The sequence below is a fragment of the Watersipora subatra genome, chromosome 7 (assembly GCF_963576615.1).
Source record: "Watersipora subatra chromosome 7, tzWatSuba1.1, whole genome shotgun sequence".
NCBI classification, from domain to species: Eukaryota; Metazoa; Bryozoa; class Gymnolaemata; order Cheilostomatida; family Watersiporidae; genus Watersipora; species Watersipora subatra.
The window spans coordinates 48,783,304-48,802,485 of record NC_088714.1 but is presented as its reverse complement, the minus strand read 5'-3'; the positions used below and the strand labels follow the sequence as shown (position 1 = coordinate 48,802,485).

Here is a 19,182-nt window from a genome sequence, read left to right as displayed (position 1 = left end):
TAAAAAGGCAACCAACCATACAATTCAAAGAGCGTGGTCAAGAACATGGTATGTACAACTGTGCCCGAGTGCTTGTTCACACGCACTGTTTTCAGAGCTCACCATGAGTCATCTTGATGAACACCCAATCCCACTGCAACACAATAGACCCTCTCTCAGCGCCTGAGTAATTTCCTGATGGGGGTATTGTAGGCCTCAGCTGTTTCAACATTGTATCAATAGGGCCTAAACCCTAACTTGCTTACGTTTGACAAATGGTGAGACATCTATGCTACTGTCCAGATTATGAAGTCATGGGACAGACAGCCCACCCAATGTTACTCAACCGGGAGCATGTAATCCAGCTCAACATTTTGGCAGTAGCCGAACATGTGCAGAGCTGTCACAGCCTTACTCGACTATTCGCCCACGGCTGGAAATGGCTGGCATCATTATTTAGATGCAACTGTCACAACCTGGTGCTTTAGTTTTGGTGTTGCAGTGTCTAGGGCTGCTGTTCCTGAAGACGACGAGACCAGCTCTGCAGAATCATACAATACTTGCACTGACACTCAATCAGCAAACAATCATTTTGTGTTTTTCATGCCCTCGAAAACACGGCGTATTCTATTTATATATTTCTCAAAGTATGTTTTATGTCTGTATGTTGTATGTTTGTCTGCATTCCAGCTATAGCTATTATTAGAATAGCCTAGATGAGCAACAATGCTGACGCAACGTCATTGCCTACCAGCATTTGAAGTTTACTAACTAAGTTAGTGGAATTTTCCATTGGCAATGTGCCAGGCCACTTGGCAATGGCCTGCCACTTCCTGGAGAGTTGCCTGCCAGCAAGTGGCAGGCAACTCAAGTGGCTGGTAAGCAAATCTCATCACTTCTCATTGTTTATAGGCTGATTTTTAATACCTGGGCAACGCCAGGGGGCACAGCTAGTTCTATTATATCTTGTCATATATTCATAGTTTGAGGATACCAAATGTTGTAACAGCATTTCTTTTGTTTTGACTACATTATCTATGTTGTTAATATCACTCTTTTATCTTGCTTTCAAATAGAGGCTTTTTCCTATTTAATTCAATATAGAATTCATTACCACCATATGTTTTTTTGTAAATCTTTTAAACTTCTGTAACCCGAGTTACTTATCATGTGATCAGTGGACCACACTGCAAACTAGTACAGTGAGTTGGTCATGCCGGTTTGTCATGCTCCTTTGTTTCACACCCAACATGCATAATACTGAAGCAAAATATTTTGGGGGTGGGTGTGTATAACCTTCACATGTGGCGTCTGTAAGTTACAATTTTGAGACCGCTGTGGTTCAGCAGAAACTAGCAGGGTGAGCTTAACTCAAAGCTTCTTAAAATACAACCTGCTAGAGCCAGCAGAATTGAACTAAACTCTTTGTAGGAATGATAACTCTTTAGTTTTAATCAACACTACACCTCAGATAACATTATACCTTTACTTACTGTTAACGACAACCAGGAACATGTAATTCTATAGTATACTAATCTAATATTAGCACTTGCCCTAGTTATATAGAGGGAAGTGTTAAGGAGTGGAGAGTGAGATAGCTAGTAGTGAGCTAGGAGAAGATAGCTTCCAAGAATGACAGACACTTGGCCACATGAAACCACCACTATTATTAAAAAAGGCATTAACTGTATGCAGTAGTGGCCCTCCAAGCCACACAGACACTCGCTACAGAGAGAGGCATAGATTCATCAAACTATATTCATGGCAAGGACAAGGGATATCGCTGGGTCGGGCTCTACACATAATACAAGAGGTACGACCATTAGTTAAATAAGAAATGAACATTTAAGTTACATCAATATCATGAGTGTTTTGGCACAATACAACTACACCGTTATTCTGTCTACCTCACACAAAAAGCTATCATTAAAACCTCCCTAGCAGACTTACAAAAATGATAGGTCGACATTCCCAAGTTTGCTGTCGGTTATATAACTGAAGACAAGAAATGGATAATCTTTGTCCAACAAAAAACCAATTTTATTAAAGTAACATATCCAAATGTCTGTCTCCGAAGTAAGAATGCAAAACCGACTTGCCTAACAATTGTGGCCGTATTGGGGAGGGGCTTGACTTAATCTTGGCTGTTTGAACTGACCAATCACTTTGCTATGATGAATGCTTATTTTGCAAAGTTTTCACATGTTTACATATCTAACAATAAAAATGTAGTAACTATATAATAATATATATAACTATATATATAATTTTATTATATATATTATAGTGTATATACATATATATAATATAACTATATATATATATAAAATTGTTTCCTCACCCCGGATACCCCGTATGGGTGGTAATTTCTGCTCTAACTCGGGTCTCCTACCACAGACCTGGGAGTTTGAGCACTCGCCTCAAGATCTTAGCTGTTCCCAATAGCGTACTTTTCTGCAACTCACCTGAGTTGATTGCTGTTGGTATTTGGGCAAGCCACATTTTATGCGGCGGTGTTATTGCGCCCAGTGTCCCAATGACTACTGGGATTACAGTTGTTCTTACATTCCAGCATTTTTCAATTTCTTCTCCAAGAGGGAGATATTTCTCTACCTTTTCTTTTTCTTTGCTGGTTATATTGTAGTCATTGGGTACTGCTATATCTATTATAGTAGCCCTCTTGTTCTCCTTGTCTACCCCCACTATATCTGGTTGGTTTGCTAGGACATGCTTGTCAGTCCGGATGTAGAAGTCCCAGAGGATCTTAGCGCGGTCATTTTCATTGACCTTACCAGGAGCTTCCCACCAGTGTTGTGGTTTATTAAGGCCGTACTCGTCACATAGACTTCTATACACAACACCTGCGACATAATTATGCCGCTCAGTTTATGCATTTCCTGCTAGCTGATTGCATCCACTGATGATGTGTTGGATGGTTTCAGGTGCATCTTTGCACAGTCTGCATCTAGGATCGTCTCTAGTTTAATAGATTTTTGTTTGGAGATGCCTTGTGGGAGCACTTGCTCCTAGGCTGTCATGATTAGCGACTCTGTATTGGCCATTAGGTTTCCTTTGTTCAGCCACATATATGTCTAGTGAAGATCGCCAACCTTAGATATTTGTTGTTGGTAAGCACCATGAAGAGGTTTCGTGTGCCAGTCAATTCCCTCATCTTCAGGGTGTAGGTCCATTGTAAGAGCAGCTGATTGAAATTCAGCTAGCAACTTATCTGAAATGGCCATGGAGGCTGCATATGCTTTATGTTTTGCTCCTCCTCTTTCACTATCTGCTGTACACTTTTGAGTTCCCTACCGCCATCTTTCCTATCGAGATACAATCTAGTAGTATCAGATTTTGGGTGGAGTGCTCCATGCATGGTCAGCAGTTTACGAGTTGCTATATCTGTTTCCTTGATGGCTTCCTCAGTCCACTTTATTATGCCTGCTGGATATCTTATTACTGGCAGTGCATAGGTATTTATTGCCATGACTTGGTTCTTGGCATTGAGCTGGCTCCGTAGGACCTGCAGAAGGCGTTTCTTGTATTCAGTAATGGCTTTGTGACGTACCTCGGCTTCGTGGTTGATGTTGCTTTGCATAATCCCCAAGTAGTTGCACCCTTCTTCTATATCTTTGATGGTACCATTTGGCATTCTTAGGCCATCTGTGAGCATAGAATGGTCTTTCTTAAAAATTAGCCTACCACATTTCTCAATACCGAAGGTTATTTCGATGTCCTTGCTGTATACCTGAGTGAGGTGTATTAGCGAATCAATGTCCCTTTCTTTGTTAGCGTACAGCTTGATGTCATCCATGTAGAAGAGGTGGTTTATCTTGGTGCCACTCTTAAACTAGTACCCATATTGAGTCTCCTCCAGCATATTGCTTAGAGGGTTTAGGCATATGCAGAAGAGCAGCGGTGATAAGGAGTCACCTTGATAGATGCCTCGCTTTATTTTTACACTCGCCAGCTTTTTGCCATTAGCCTCCAGTTCCGCCTTCCATTTGGTCATTGACATCTTGATGAATGCCACAAGAGCAGGGTGAACATTGTACATACTGAGGCACTCAAGTATCCAACTATGGGGAATTGAGTCATAGGCCTTTTTGTAGTCAATCCAAGCCATGGCAAGATTGGTTTGCCTTCTCTTGCTGTCTTGACAGACCGTCCGGTCCACCAGTAAAGGATGTTTGGCTCCTCGGGTGTTGCGCCCAATTCCTTTCTGAGCACTGGTCATATAGTGACTCATGTGCTCTTCCAGTTTGTCTGCAACTATTCCTGAGAGCAGTTTCTAGGTGGTGGGCAAGCACGTTATTGGTCGATAGTTTTTGGGAATCGGCCCCTGCTTTGGATCTCTTATCAGAAGTACAGTTCGTCCTTTGGTCAGCCATTCTGGATGATCCCCTTGTTCTATTAGGCATTCCATCTGCTTAGCCATTCTAGTGTGAAGTGATGTCAATTTCTTTAACCAGAAGGCTTGAATCATGTTATGGCTAGGTGCTGCCCAGTTCTTCATACGCTGCACTCTGCACTTGATGTCCACTTCGCCGATGGTGAGTCCTTGCTGAGCCACAGTGTGTTGATGGCTCTCTTTAAGCCTCTTCAGCCAATTTGCAGTGGTGTTATGAGTCGTCTCTTTCTCCCAGGTGTCCTTCCAGAACTTTGAAGTGCTAGATCGGGGAGGATCTGACATTTTCCTCTGCAGTTCACCTTTGAACTGGGAATACACTTTAGATGGATATTGATGAACAGTTTGTTCATTCTCTTGTTATCCCGCTCTTTGGTGTACCGCTTCAGTCGTGCCGAGAGTGCTACTAGCTGCTGTTTGGCAGATTCTAGAGCTTCTAGTGTGGCTTCCTATTTTGGGCGCTCCAAACTGTGATTAGATCTTTTACTGAGCCTACTAACTTTCTTGCGCAAGTCCTTGATCTTATTTTGTAGCCTCAGCTGCCAGGATGGAATGGCTTGAAGCCTTGTTGGCAGTGGCTTAATACTCATCTCCCCCAAGATGACGATTGCTGTACTGTAGATTAGGGCATTAGTCTCACTGATCGATCCAGTTGAGATCGACTCCAGTGCCAAGTTAATGTCTTCTAACAGCTTCTTAGGTATGGCTTTGCTAACTCTTCGTAGTTGTACCCTGCTTCCATAATCATTAGCAGCTGGCATCTTGTTGAGGATATTTTCCGCAAGCTCTTTTACCCTTGGGTCAAGGTCCAAGTGCATGTCTTCTTCAACCCGTCAGTCAACACACGATTGTGTATGTGTGATAGTGTGTGTTTACATGCACTCCTCGTTGGTTGAGGTTACCTGAGTGAACTGTTCCATAATTTCATCTACCTCAAGTTGCGATATGAGGTGCCGCTTGATTATGTTACTCCTCTGAACTACAAGTTGCTTAGCGGTTAGTGGCAATTCAGGGCACATGTTTATCCACAGTTGACGGATCCTTCCCATATAGCCCCACTTTTGAGGTTCACTCATAAAGTAGCATTGCATGAGGTCCATGTTATCAGTCCGAGTCTATTTCATCCGTTTTGAACCAGTAGCCCATTTTTCACTGCCTTGTTTTGGTTCAGCTACAGACAGCGCGGACCTTGTTTGACCGGGCAACGTCCGAGCCGGCATGGCTTTGGTTATTGCATTCATCATAGAGGTTGTAGACGTTATACAAGCAAGGGTCTTGTCTAAGGACCACCGGAAAAGTGCAGTTGTTGGGGTTTGAACCGAGGACCTAATAATCACTGTCCCAATACCTTACCAACTGTGCTATCTGTCCTGTATATATATACATGTATAAAAAAATATTATGAAGAAAGTAAACTTTTAGTCATAGCACTACAATTTTGTTTCGTGCGATGCACTCATCAGATGCGTTTGTACTAAAATGTTTTGAGTTCCCTACCGCCATCTTTCCTATCGAGATACAATCTTGTAGTATCAGATATATATATATGTATCTGATACTACTAGATTGTATCTCGATAGGAAAGATGGCGGTAGGAAACTCAAAAGCGTACAGCAGACAGTGAAAGAGGAAGAGCAAAGCATCAAAGCCTATGCAGCCTTCATGGCCACTTCGGATAAGTTGCTAGCTGAATTTCAATCGGCTGCTCTGACAATGGAGCTTCACCCTGATGATGAGGAAATTGACTGACACATGAAACCTCTTCATGGTGCATACCACCGACAAATATCTAAGGTTGGTGATCTTCACCAGACATATATGTGGCTGAACAAAGGAAACCTAACGGCCAATACAGAGTCGCTAATCATGGCAGCCCAGAAGCAAGTGCTCCCAACAAGGCAACTCCAAACAAAAATCTGTTAAACTAGAGACGATCCTAGATGCAGACTGTGCAAAGATGCACCTGAAACCATCCAACAAATCATCAGTGGATGCAAGCAGCTAGCAGGAAACGCATAAACTGAGCGGCATAATCATGTCGCAGATGTTGTGAATAGAAGTCTATGTGATGAGTATGGCCTTAATAAACCACAACACTGGTGGGAAGCTCCTGGTAAGGTCAATGAAAATGACCGCGCTAAGATCCTCTGGGACTTCTACATCTGGACTGACAAGCATATCCTAGCAAACCAACCGGATATAGTGGTGGTGGACAAGGAGAACAAGAGGGCTACTATAATAGATATAGCAGTACCCAATGACTACAATATATAGCCAGCAAAGAAAAAGAAAAGGTAGAGAAATATCTCCCTCTTGGAGAAGAGAATGAAAAATGCTGGGTTGTAAAAACAACTGTAATCCCGGTAATCATTGGGGCACTGGGTGCAATAACATCGGCACATAAAGTGTGGCTTGCCCAAATACCGACAGCAATCAACTCAGGTGAGTTGCAGAAAAGTACGCTATTGGGAACAGCTAAGATCTTGAGGCGAGTGCTCAAACTCCCAGGTCTGTGGTAGGAGACCCGAGTTAGGGCAGAAATTACCCCCCCATACGGGTTAACCGGGGTGAAGAAAAAATTTATATATATATATATATATTGCAAAATCAAATATACAAAGTATATCGCAATATATATTGGCAAAATACGCATTCAGCGTAGCAAAGTGATTGGTCAGTTCAAACAGCCAAAATTAAATCTAGCTAAATTTTCATCATAACAGTCAAAATAAATGTACATCTGCCAAAAAATCTAAATCATTTGCAAATCTGTAGTAATCTACTAACAAATTAAGTATATGGGAAACAATAGAATAGCAAGGAGCTCACAAAATGCAATCACTATCTTTGACTTTATCTGGTAAAATACCACAGACTAGAAGCGATTGTAACCTGCCAAATTGTTAAAGCTACTTGTATTTTGGCATTCCAGTGTACGGTGAGAGACTATCAGGTGTAATGACTGTAAGTACAACTATTCTGTGAACCCAGTGGGCAGTCGATCGGCCCACCATACTAGAAGTTGATAGTTCAAATCCTGCAAAGCGCAACCTTTTTTCTAACATTTACCTTTGGCTCTAAAATGACAAAAGAACGCAGCTTTTATAATAATAAATATTATAGTGAAGATTATAGTAAAGATTATAGTAACGATTATAGTAAAGATTATAGTAAAGATTATAGTAAAGATTATAGTAAAGATTATAGTAAAGATTATAGTAAAGATTATAGTAAAGATTATAGTAAAGATTATAGTAAAGATTATAGTAAAGATTATAGTAAAGATTATAATAAAGATTACAGTAGAGATTATAGTAAAGATTATAGTAAAGATTATAGTAAAGATTATAGTAAAGATTATAGTAAAGATTATAATAAAGATTACAGTAGAGATTATAGTAAAGATTATAGTAAAGATTATAATATTTCAGGCCAAACAAATTAGTTATGTTGTTTTCATAACGAAAGTCTTAGTTCATACAAAACCAGACAAGAGAAAAGCATTGTATAATACGACCCATTGTAAGACGGAAAGTGATTGTGTGTAATGCTAAGCAATTATGAAACACAACAGCATTTGCTTTCGCGGTATACACAGAAGAACCATGATATACACGAGGCGTCGAGCCATGGTTTTACTTGCCCTGATATTAACTACTATTACTCTGCTATGGATTATGACAGGTAAGACAGTTTAAATATAATATTTCTCATTTTAAAAAGCTATCAATTAAATGTTATTTGTCTAAGAACTGAAAATAATTTTTGTTTTGAATACACATCTAGTTTGTTTACCTGAAAGTTTACAGTAATTTGGTTTTTAGTATTAGCTGTTGTTTATTCAAAAACATCAAACATCAACATATTGGAAAACGTAAAAATTGATGAAAAAGTATACAAGAAAATGATTGAAATAGGGTCATATTATTGCTGCAACATACATCAGAAAAAGCAAAAAATCTTAAACCAACTGAATCTACAATGCTTTGAGAAAAGAATCATTAAACAGAGAATTAGTATATAACAAGTTTGGTTCAAACAAAGCATGAAAATATTACGAACCAAACACTGTGAAATTACTGCAAAGATTAAATTTGTGATTGATTTTTACGTGTTTTTATTTTTTGAGATGCTGACAGTAGATTATGACAGCTTTAGAAACAAACGGGTAGAAGATTTGATGGTACAGTGCTAACCACTCTTCAAACACTCTTCAGTAAGAGCTAAGGCTTCAAAAAGCTACAGGCTGTGAAAAATTCTGACTATTATAGTCTTCCCATGGTTGGCCCTGAACAACTGATCTAACGATGATCGTTTTAATTTCAATTGGTTCAAAACCAATTCACCTAAAATCAACTCGTCTAAAGGTGTTGATTGCTCCAACGAAACAATTGGTCTAATTCAAACTACAAAAAGAACAAAACATTGGTAGAGAGCAGAATGAACCCATTATTGAGGAGAACATAAGAGAGAACTCAAAAGAAAAGATATTGAACGAGCGGAGAGAATCTTGACTGTTTTTAACAAAAAGGACAATAACAATATTTAACCTCTCCAAGCACTGGCACATATCTAAAACCTTAACCTAACAGTATAATTATAACACGGTTTCTTTTGTTAAATTTTCATTTTCTTATTGTATTGTAAAGGTTTTTCTACACAAAATGACTTGAGTTTACATTTAATTCAATGAAATAAATGCTATTTTAACCTGTGTGTACTAAACACGAATATCTGATTTAAGTTTTCATATTTCTATTATTGTCTTTACATCCATTTTAGATTAATCATCATTAGATCAAATTGTATATTGGACAGATCAGTTTTAGACTAAACGTTTTTGGACGAATGGGTCTATTAGACCATTTGTATTTGAACCAGCCGTAGTTAAACAAATCATTCGAATCAAATATTGGTATATAGTTTAGTGTTACTCAATAGCTGTTAGAATACATAGGAAAGTTTCACTTTGATGTTTTACGACAAGGAGACATCCGGGTTTTCGGAGACTAATACATAATCTAGCTCATTAGAGAAATCAGTTACAGCGCATTCTGCATATATTTGTCTTTGACTTTCATTTGTTAAGTCTGTTTCTGATAAACTACTAATTAGTCTTCCAAAGTTTTTTTTGAACATTAAAGTGTTAACAGGCACATGGTGACCTAAATTACAGAAAATTTAAATTAAAATTAAATAAAAAAAATTTAAAAATGCAACAGTTTACTTTCATTAAAGGTTGACTTGCAACAAAATTCACATTAATGTTATTTGGTATCAAAGGATTCACCATGTCTTACTCTGCTGTGTTGTAGGTGCAAAAAATGTAAAAATTTAATTAAAAGCTCTTAAAAGCTAAAAAGACGAACAGTTAATCGCCGCCAATTCAAAACTGTCGTAGATTAGAATCCCTTTCCAAAACGACTCAAATGGGGCGTAATTAAACAAGATGGCTTCTGTTTACACTTTCATGCAACCTCAATCGTCGAAATATTTTCACAAACGCACTTCACCCATTCAATAAAACCATGTCTGTTGTCCTTACGCGTCTATTTCATCATCATTGTAATGCTGTCACTTTGAGCACTGATATCTCAAAACCTACCGTAAAAAATCGTTCAATTTTTTAACCTTGGCTCGAAGGAGTGCATATCCTCCTTTGATAAACATGACGAGCCTGTTGGTCACCTGTGATAGTCGAAAAATGCTGCAGAAATTATTCTCGCTGTTTGGCAGGAAGTATGGGTCACATGATCAGATTACGACTAGACGATTAGACCAAGCTGAAACAAAACTAAACTAGCGAGCATCCATATTTGGTAGGGGCTCTTCGGTAAAACTCGAAGTGTTTGTCATAAACTAGTGCTATGAGAAGTTTTATATTGAGCCTTTTATTGACCTTTTAATTCACGAGAGAACATTACGTGTCAAAACAATAACCATCCATATATACATACATATGTATGTATATATCAATGTATGTGTGTGCGCGCGGGCTCGCGTGTGTATATATATGAATGTATGTATATATGGAAGTACATGTATATATGCGAGTATATATGCATGTATGGATGAATGTCTGCATGGATGTATGTATAGATGTATGTATGCATGAAAGTACATAATGTGTATATGTATGGATAGATGTATGTATAGATGTGTGTATAAATATATATGTGTATGTTTGGATGTGTCTGTGTATACATGCATGTATGTATGTGCCCATGTATGTACGGATATATGTATGGATGCATGTATGGATGTATGAATCATGTATGTGTGCAACTATACACATGTATGTATAGAACTATAACTTTCTAATGGCATCAATAATTATCAAAAAAAATTCTATTTTCCTTTACATCTCAAAAAAATGCAAAGACAGTAATCAGGAATTATTGAGTGAATTTAAAAAAGGTGTTTTAAAAGTACATACAGGTAATTTAATAGTATTGGTAATCTATCAATATCATACATTGGCTAACTAATACATGTAATATAAACATGACAGTAAGATTTCTTCTTTATTATACATTTACTAGGTGAATGTCAGGCGTTGCGGCAGTGATAAAAAAGGGCTTTGTACAGGAAATTTACTTTTAATCAACAGAATCATTAACCAGTCTAACTTTTAAATTAAGGTGTTCGTTTATTTCTGTAAACATTATATGTTGTGTTCTCACTGTAATGTTCTTTATTCCAGTACTGAGTTTACCATGAATTGGTAAAAGACATCCCAAGTATATATATATGTATAGAGAGCTGTTATAGCAAAAGTATTATCCTGGAATTATACATTAAGCAAGTAAAAGTAATCTGTAATTATTCCATAAATAAAAAGCTATGTATAATACTATAATGACATAGTCAATTTCATTCACAATGTAATGCAGTGATTGTCCAATGTAATGTCCCAACACCTCCCTGCTAGCTTGAAGTTGTATGGGTGACTTCAGTGATTAGATTATCTCTTTGAGCGTCTGGGGTTGTCCCTGTTGTATTCATTGCCATCAGGCAATCTTGGATTTCGGTTTTGGTACTGTAGCTGCAGACAATGGTTGTGATTGTGGAAGACTGCTTGGAGTGGTTGGTATTTCGGCAGGTGGTTTGGCATCTTCTGGTGAAGCATGTCTACGACAGAGCTGTTCCAAATGTCTCTTCTAGGTTGGTCCTTTGGGTAGTACTCTAACATTGACTGTTCTGCTGCCAAATACTTTGATAACAACAGCTTCCACCCATTTAGGCTGTTTATCTTTTTTGGGTCCACAGTATAAAGCATAGCACGGTGTTCCAACTGTGTAATGATGAACTGCTTTAGTTGATCGGTTATCCTGCATCTGTTTGCTTTGAGCTAAGTGAGCTGGTGATGGCAGTAATGTATCGCTCTTTGTTCTGATTTTTCTCCTATTCAGCAGTTCACTGGGTGTGTAACCATAAGACAGTGGCGTTCTCCTATACAACATCAAAAATTCTTGCAAAGCAGACTGAGCTGAGAGATCCGACTTTTTGAGCGCTTGTTTGAAGAATTGAACTAGACTTTCTGCAGCTTCATTGATGGCTGGATAGTATGGTGCTCTTGTCAGGTGAATGATTCCTCGATTTCTGCACCATTCTTGAAATTCTTCGGAAGTAAATGTAGTTCCATTATCAGACACTTTGGTATGTGGATATCCAAAGTGATCAAAGTCCTTCTCGAGTAAGTCTCTAGCAGCTTCGGTTGCTACTGAACTGGTAGCATATATACATGGATACTTTGTGTAGGCAACCACTAACACCAACCAGTTGGTTCCCATGAAGTTAATTGCATGGTCAATGTGTACTCTGCTCCATGGTTTTTCTGGCATCATCCAAGGGTGATTTGGTAGATGATCCGGCTTGTTTTGATGCTCATTGCATGAAGTACATTGGTGTGCAGTATCTGTGATGTCTTGATCCATCCTGGGCTAGTAAACAGCAGTTCTAGCAAGTTGCTTCATTCTCTGCATGCCAAAGTGTCCAAGATGTAAAAGTTGAAGAACTTGTCTTTGTAGAGATAGTGGTATGACAACTCTTGTTCCAAACATCAAGCATCCGCTATCAGCTGACAATGACATCTCAAGTATCTTGAAATCTTTTACAGAATAGCCTTCAGTCATGGTTCTAGCTTGGTTGCCATCATGCCCTTTAGACCATCCATCTTTCAGATATTTCATTGCTGTGCTGAGTACCGGATCCTTAGCAGTCTCTTTCTTCAGAATACCAGGATCTAATGGATTCAGCTGACTTCCAATGTGTTGATTGTGCAGACAGTGTTAATATCTTGACAGTGCCTTTTTTCTCTCCATCAAACTTGTCATCATGTGCAATGGGTAAGCGACTGAGTGCATCTGCGTTTCCATGTTCAGAGGTTTTTCTATATTCAATGGTATAGTCATATTGGTTGAAAGTAAGAGCCCATCTTGCCAGTCTGTTTGCTGCCATAGCGGGTGTTGCTTTAGTTGGTCCAAACAGCGCTAGTAGAAGTTTGTGATCTGTCACCAAGATGAACTTCCTCCCATAGATAAACTGGTGAAACTTGTTTAGTGCATAGATGATAGATAGAGCTTCTTTTTAAATTTGACTGCATCTTCTCTGAGTATCGGTCAGTGTCTTGCTAGCATGAGAAATTGGTCTTTCACTGCCTTCTTTGTATTGGTGAAAAAGTACTGCTCCTAGCTCAACGTCTGATGCATCACAAGAAATCCCGATATTCAGAGAAGGGTCAAAGTGTGCCAACACTGAGTTGTTGCATAGCATCTCATTCAGCTTCAAATATGCAGTCTGCTGTTCCGTACTTCAGTGTCATTGTTCTCCTTTCTTGAGTAACCTTTGGAGAGGTGCTGTAATTGTAGATAGATCTGGTAGAAATTTGTGGTAAAACTGAAATGATCCCAAGAAAGATTTGAGAGTAGCCACATTGATAGGTACTGGCATCTTCTTTAAAGCTTCCGCTCCAGTTCCCTTGGCTATTACCTGGTTAGAAATTTGCTGTCCTAGGTATTTCACAGTTTCTTGTGCAAATGTGCATTTCTTCAGTCTACATCATAGTCCTCTGTCTTGAAGTCTTTGTAGAATTCTACAAAGGTTCCTCAGGTGATCTTAAGCTGTGTCTCCGCTTACTGGAATGCCATCAAGATAATCAGCAACTCCTTGAAGACCCTGAGTTAGTTACTCCATGATTTTTTGACAGTATCCTGGGGCAGAGCTAATCCCAAATGATAATCTCTTCTGTAGTAGAACTTCTCTGTGCATGATGAGAGCTAATCTCCTTTGAATTTCAGGTGTCAGAGTAATCTGATTATACGCATCAGCCAAGTCAAGTTTAGTGAAACCATGTCCTCCTCCCAGTTTTTTTCATCAGATCTTCTGGTAGTGGAATAGGTTGTCTGTGTGTTTCCAACTGATGATTCACCGTTTACAAAGTAGTCTCCACATACTGGAAGTTTTCTTTTGGTTTGTTCAGGCAGCAATGTTTTTTTAATTGGTACCACTGGTGTCCCATAAGAGTTGAATTGAACAGGTTCCCATATTCCTCTTGCAATTCCGGCATCATAGGCTTGAGATAGATCCTCTTGAATGGCAAAAGGTACTGGTCTAGCTTTACAGAATATAGGATGTGCATTTTCTTTGATGCATATATTTAATTCAAAATCCTTCAAGCATCCCAATTTTTTCTTGAAAAGATCAGAAAACTCCGAAGTAAGTCTTTCACATGCTGCTCGTAGATTTCCATCGGATTTGATTTGCTTAATCTTCTACGATTGACATTGGTTGATTAATCCATCAACTGAGCTTCCAAGTTGTCGAATACTATTTCTTTCTAGAAGGTTGAGACTTGGTATTTTGCTTACAACAAAATGTAATTGCTTCTCATGTTGATATGAATCTAGCTTTGTTTAGATGAGACAGATTCTTAGTGTGTCGATCTTGTCTTTTGTTGCGGACTCATATTGAGCTTTTGACGTTTTGAGTGTAGAGCTACCCAGTTTCCTCCAGAAATATAAAGTTGTCTCCCGCTCCAGTGTCTACTTCCAAGGTCATTGTGTGACCTTGTAAATCAAGGTTGACATGTAGCTGTGGATTAGTGTTCCAGTGTTGTGACGGCCTTCACTGAGTTCAGAGGCTTAGCACCTTTCTGCTTTTTACGGCAGACAACTTCTAGATGTCTTGTAAGTTTATAGTAATTGCAGGTAGATTTTTTATATCTGAATTCGGTAGATTTGTGGTTAGATTTTCCACACCGGTAACATTTCTGTTGATCTGCAGATGTTGACGGTTTTGAAGTTGTCGTCTTTTTGTTTACCACCTTCACAGGATCTGCTGCACCATAGACTGTCTCCTTTGCTACTTTTGCTGCTTCCTCCATTTCCATAGCAATTTCGATAGCCCTGGCAAAAGTAAGGTCTTCATCTTTCAATTTGAATAGTGCTTTAAGTATTGCTTCATTCCCGACAGAGCAGATGAATCTTGTACATAAAGTTTCATCTTGTGCATCGGTAATGCTTGCAAAGTCACAAGTTGTAGAATCATGTCTAATTCTTGCTGCTAACTCTTGAATTGTCTCTCTTGGATTTTTTTATATTGCTCCAGTAATGATATCTTTCTCTAACGATGAAAGTTCTAGAGTTATATTGAGTCATAATGTAGTCCTCAATATCTTCCATTGTCAGTTTGTTGACTTATTTCCTGGGAGTTTGTTGATCTGACCAATCAGTTAATTGTTTGTAAATAAATTTTGGTTGATTGATTAGAAATACTTGTGGAACTTTGTTTTCAGTAATAGAATTGGCTCCTATGAATGTCCTGAAGCGCAGTAAATAGTCTGTCGCAGCTCTGTATTTGGGTCCAAAACAGTAAAATTAGGAGTAGTTCTTCCTGCTTTAATTTTGTTCTTCGGCGTTAGAAGTTTGATCAGCCATCTATTTTCTTCTTTCTGCTGCTCCAGCTGCTCTTTTTGCTGCTCCAACTGCTCTCTGCTGCTGTCTCTGCTGTTTCATTTGCTCTCTTTGCTGCTCCAGTTGCTCTGAGTATAGTGTATTGAATAAATGGATATCCGCAGAACTGGAGGTTGCGAGTTCAAATCCAATTTGTAGCGGATTTCTCATTGTTAAAATTTCATTGCTATAGCTGGACAGACGGATATACAGATGAACTTACAGACAGACAAACATTGTGATTTATATATATAGATAAGCAAATATTGTGTTTAACACAATTACATAAATCCCAGCAATAAAAAGAATATTCCAGAATCATCCTGTTTTTGGCCCAAAAGACTGAGCTGGAGTGCTTGATCTTTTCTAACTTTGCTTATGGAGACATGAGCTCAGCTTAAGCTATCTGTCAGATTCGCTGTTTCCTGAATACTGCCTCGTGGGTCAATGCTGTAGTTTTTCAACCAGTTCATTGTTGGCAGCAAACTTGTACAGCCATCACTCTTCAATAATGTTTATGGTTCATATATACATTTTTGTCTGAGCAGCTCCAGCAGTTTGATGTCCACTTCACCGCTAACCAGTAAGCATCTTTTTTGTTTATTTTAGGAGATCCTGCAGAAGCCATCAGTAAAAAAGAGTTTTTAGCAAATGTTGGACAACCTAAAAAAAGCAGGAATGAAAAAAAAGATGAGCAAACAAGAGTTTTAAGAACCATGAATGGATTTAATGTGAAATTCCACAAGTTTTACCAAACATGTGGCAAATACAAATGCATACAAGAAATGGGTGGCACAAATATTTCCGGTGCTGACTTAGTGATATTCAACGAACGCGCTGTAACACATTACAAAGTTCCTAGGTGGAAAGGTGCCTCCTTGTTGACAGCATTTCATTCCAAGGAACCTTATGACCACTTGTTATTAAACAGAAAACAACGAGAAAGATGGAATGGACTCTTCAACTATTCTGTAACTTACGCTGCCGACAGCGATGGAAGCTTGTATAGCTTTGCTATTGAAGTATTGAAAAGACCAAACAGTAATCATACAAACTTTGCGGCATTGCATAAGCATAGAGAAGCCAGAGCGCTGTGGTTTGTCTCACACTGCTCGCATCTATGGAAGCAACACAGAGTAACGAGTGCTCGAGCAGAGTATGTACAGGAATTGTCTAAACATATAAGAGTTGATGCGTACACTAAATACGAAGGCTGTCTCGATCAACTCGGTGATTTGATAAAGAATGAAGCCAACAAATCAGAGCCGGCTCTTGGAGAATATACATTCTATTTGTCATTTGAAAGTACCCTCTGCACAGACTACATTTCTGAAAAGTTTTGGAAAGTTCTAAAAGAAAATGGACAGACGATTCCAGTAGCTTTAGGAGGCAGGTCAATAGAGGAATATACAAAAGTTGCTCCACCAAATAGCTTTATACACGTGAGAAACTTTACCTCACCCAAAGCTTTGGCCAAACATCTCAACTACGTAGCAGATGATGACAAGGCCTTTAATTACTATCATAACTGGAGAAATAGGTATGAACTTAACAAAACGAAACATCGGATAGAAGGAGGTATGTAGAGTTTTCCAATTTTAGAACTCAAACTGTCGGCTACTGGTTTTAAATCGTTTTAAAACATAGTACATAACTTTAATGACACTGAGTAGTACCGATCTATAGAGCAGCAGCAAATTCTCTTTGCTTTCTGCAGAGTAAATGAGATATTAAAACTTATGATTAATTTAATATTGTTATCCGACACCTTTCGGGCTAATTTATGAAAATTTTTAAACAATGAGCTTTTAAACATGCCATAAGCTCTAATTATATTTATTGAGCTCTAGAGGTAAACAATAAACTCTATACATATGCATTGCACTTTGCATATAAGCATTGTGCCATACGTGTAAGCATGGTGCTATTGTATATAAGCATTGAGCTGTACTCACAAGCAGTGAGCTCACAAGCCCTGTGATCTATTTACAAGCATGGCAGCATTAATCGGCAATAAGCTCTATATATAAGCATTGAGCTCTATATATAAGCATTGAGCTCTATGTATAAGCATTGAGCTTTATATATAAGCATTGAGCTCTATATATAAGCATTGAGCTCTATATATCAGCATTGAGCTTTATATATCAGCATTGAGCTCTATATATAGGTGCATCGAGCTCTACACATACGTAATGCATAAACCGTTGTAAATAATGATTATAAATTTGATCTGATTCTACAGAAACTGATAACACTGGATAACTGAGAGCGTACTACTGATAACACACAGGAATGCAAACTGACTATTTTATGTCACTGTATAATTTTAATGCCCGGTTGAATTCTGAAAGAAACATTCAGCAAACTTGATCGGTAGCCTCGGCTCTATGCAGGGATGGATTTGTACAACATAGCCAATGCCAACTTGTATGTCAATTAGAAGAGTACCTACACCAAACTGTCAACAATGACACTGGCTATGTCAATTAGAAGAGCACCTACACCAAACTGTTGACAATGACACTAGCTATGTCAATTAGAAGAGCACCTACACCAAACTGTCGACAATGACACTGGCTATGTCAATTAGAAGAGCACCTACACTAAACTGTCAACAATGACACTGGCTATGTCAATTAGAAGAGCACCTACACTAAACTGTCAACAATGACACTGGCTATGTCAATTAGAAGAGCACCTACACCAAACTGTCAACAATGACATTGGCTATGTCAATTAGAAGAGCACCTACACCAAACTGTCAACAATGACATTGGCTATGTCAATTAGAAGAGCACCTACCCCAAACTGTCAACAATGACATTGGCAATGTCAATTAGAAGAGCACCTACACCAAACTGTCAACAATGACATTGGCTATGCCAATTAGAAGAACACCTACCCCAAACTGTCAACAATGACATTGGCTATGTCAATTAGAAGAGCACCTACACCGAACTGTCGACAACGACACTGGCCTTGTCACTTAGAAGAGCACCTACACCAAACTGTCGACAACGACACTGGCTATGTCAATTAGAAGAGCACCTACCCCGAACTGTCAACAATGACATTGGCTATGTCAATTAGAACAGCACCTACACCAAACTGTCAACAACGACACTGGCTATGACAATTAGAAAAGCACCTACACCAAACTGTCAACAATGACACTGGCTTCTTGATAAGATCTGATATGAATAGTAGCACAAAACTATTAGTGTTTAATCTAGACTAGGGTTTAAACTAATACAGGCCAAACTGAAAGCGGCTTTTCCTTTTTCAAAAAATTGTCAAATGCTGATAATTGTGTAGTTGAGCATAGAATTATGCAAATATTGCATGTTTATCAAACACCCAATATTTGTTGAGAAATGACACTAAATGATGCATTTACACCAGGACAATCTATAAGAGTTGCTTCCACACTGACAAGTCTGTTTGGTATAAAAAAGATTGTAGAAATGACTTTTTTTCCGTCGCCAACACAAGAGCAGTAAACTTCTGCTTAATATGTTTGTCTGATTTTGATGACCATCATTGATGGAGTACAACCGATGACCGATCATATTTTGCAATAGCTTCAGAAATACAATGGTGATGTATTCTGTTCCCAGCTAAAAATTTAATTAATAGTATTAGGTTTGTTTATACCAGAACAACTTAAAACCAATATTAATCAGTAATTACTAAATATATACTATAATTAGTATGCATACATGTAATATATATATATATATATATATATATATATATATATATATATGTATATGTATATATGTATATATGTATATATGTATATATATCTTAAAGTCTGTTGTGCAGTCTTTTCAGCTATGG

The 19,182-nt window shown here is 38.3% G+C and overlaps 1 protein-coding gene across 1 annotated transcript; it reads left to right on the top strand.

The window, feature by feature from the left end:
* Positions 1–16,055: 16,055 nt before the first annotated feature.
* On the top strand, positions 16,056–16,925 carry LOC137400851 (alpha-(1,3)-fucosyltransferase fut-1-like). Its single transcript, XM_068087193.1, has one exon. The coding sequence runs from the start codon at positions 16,056–16,058 to the stop codon at positions 16,923–16,925; it is 870 nt and encodes a 289-aa protein (XP_067943294.1).
* The last annotated feature ends 2,257 nt before the right edge of the window (positions 16,926–19,182 follow it).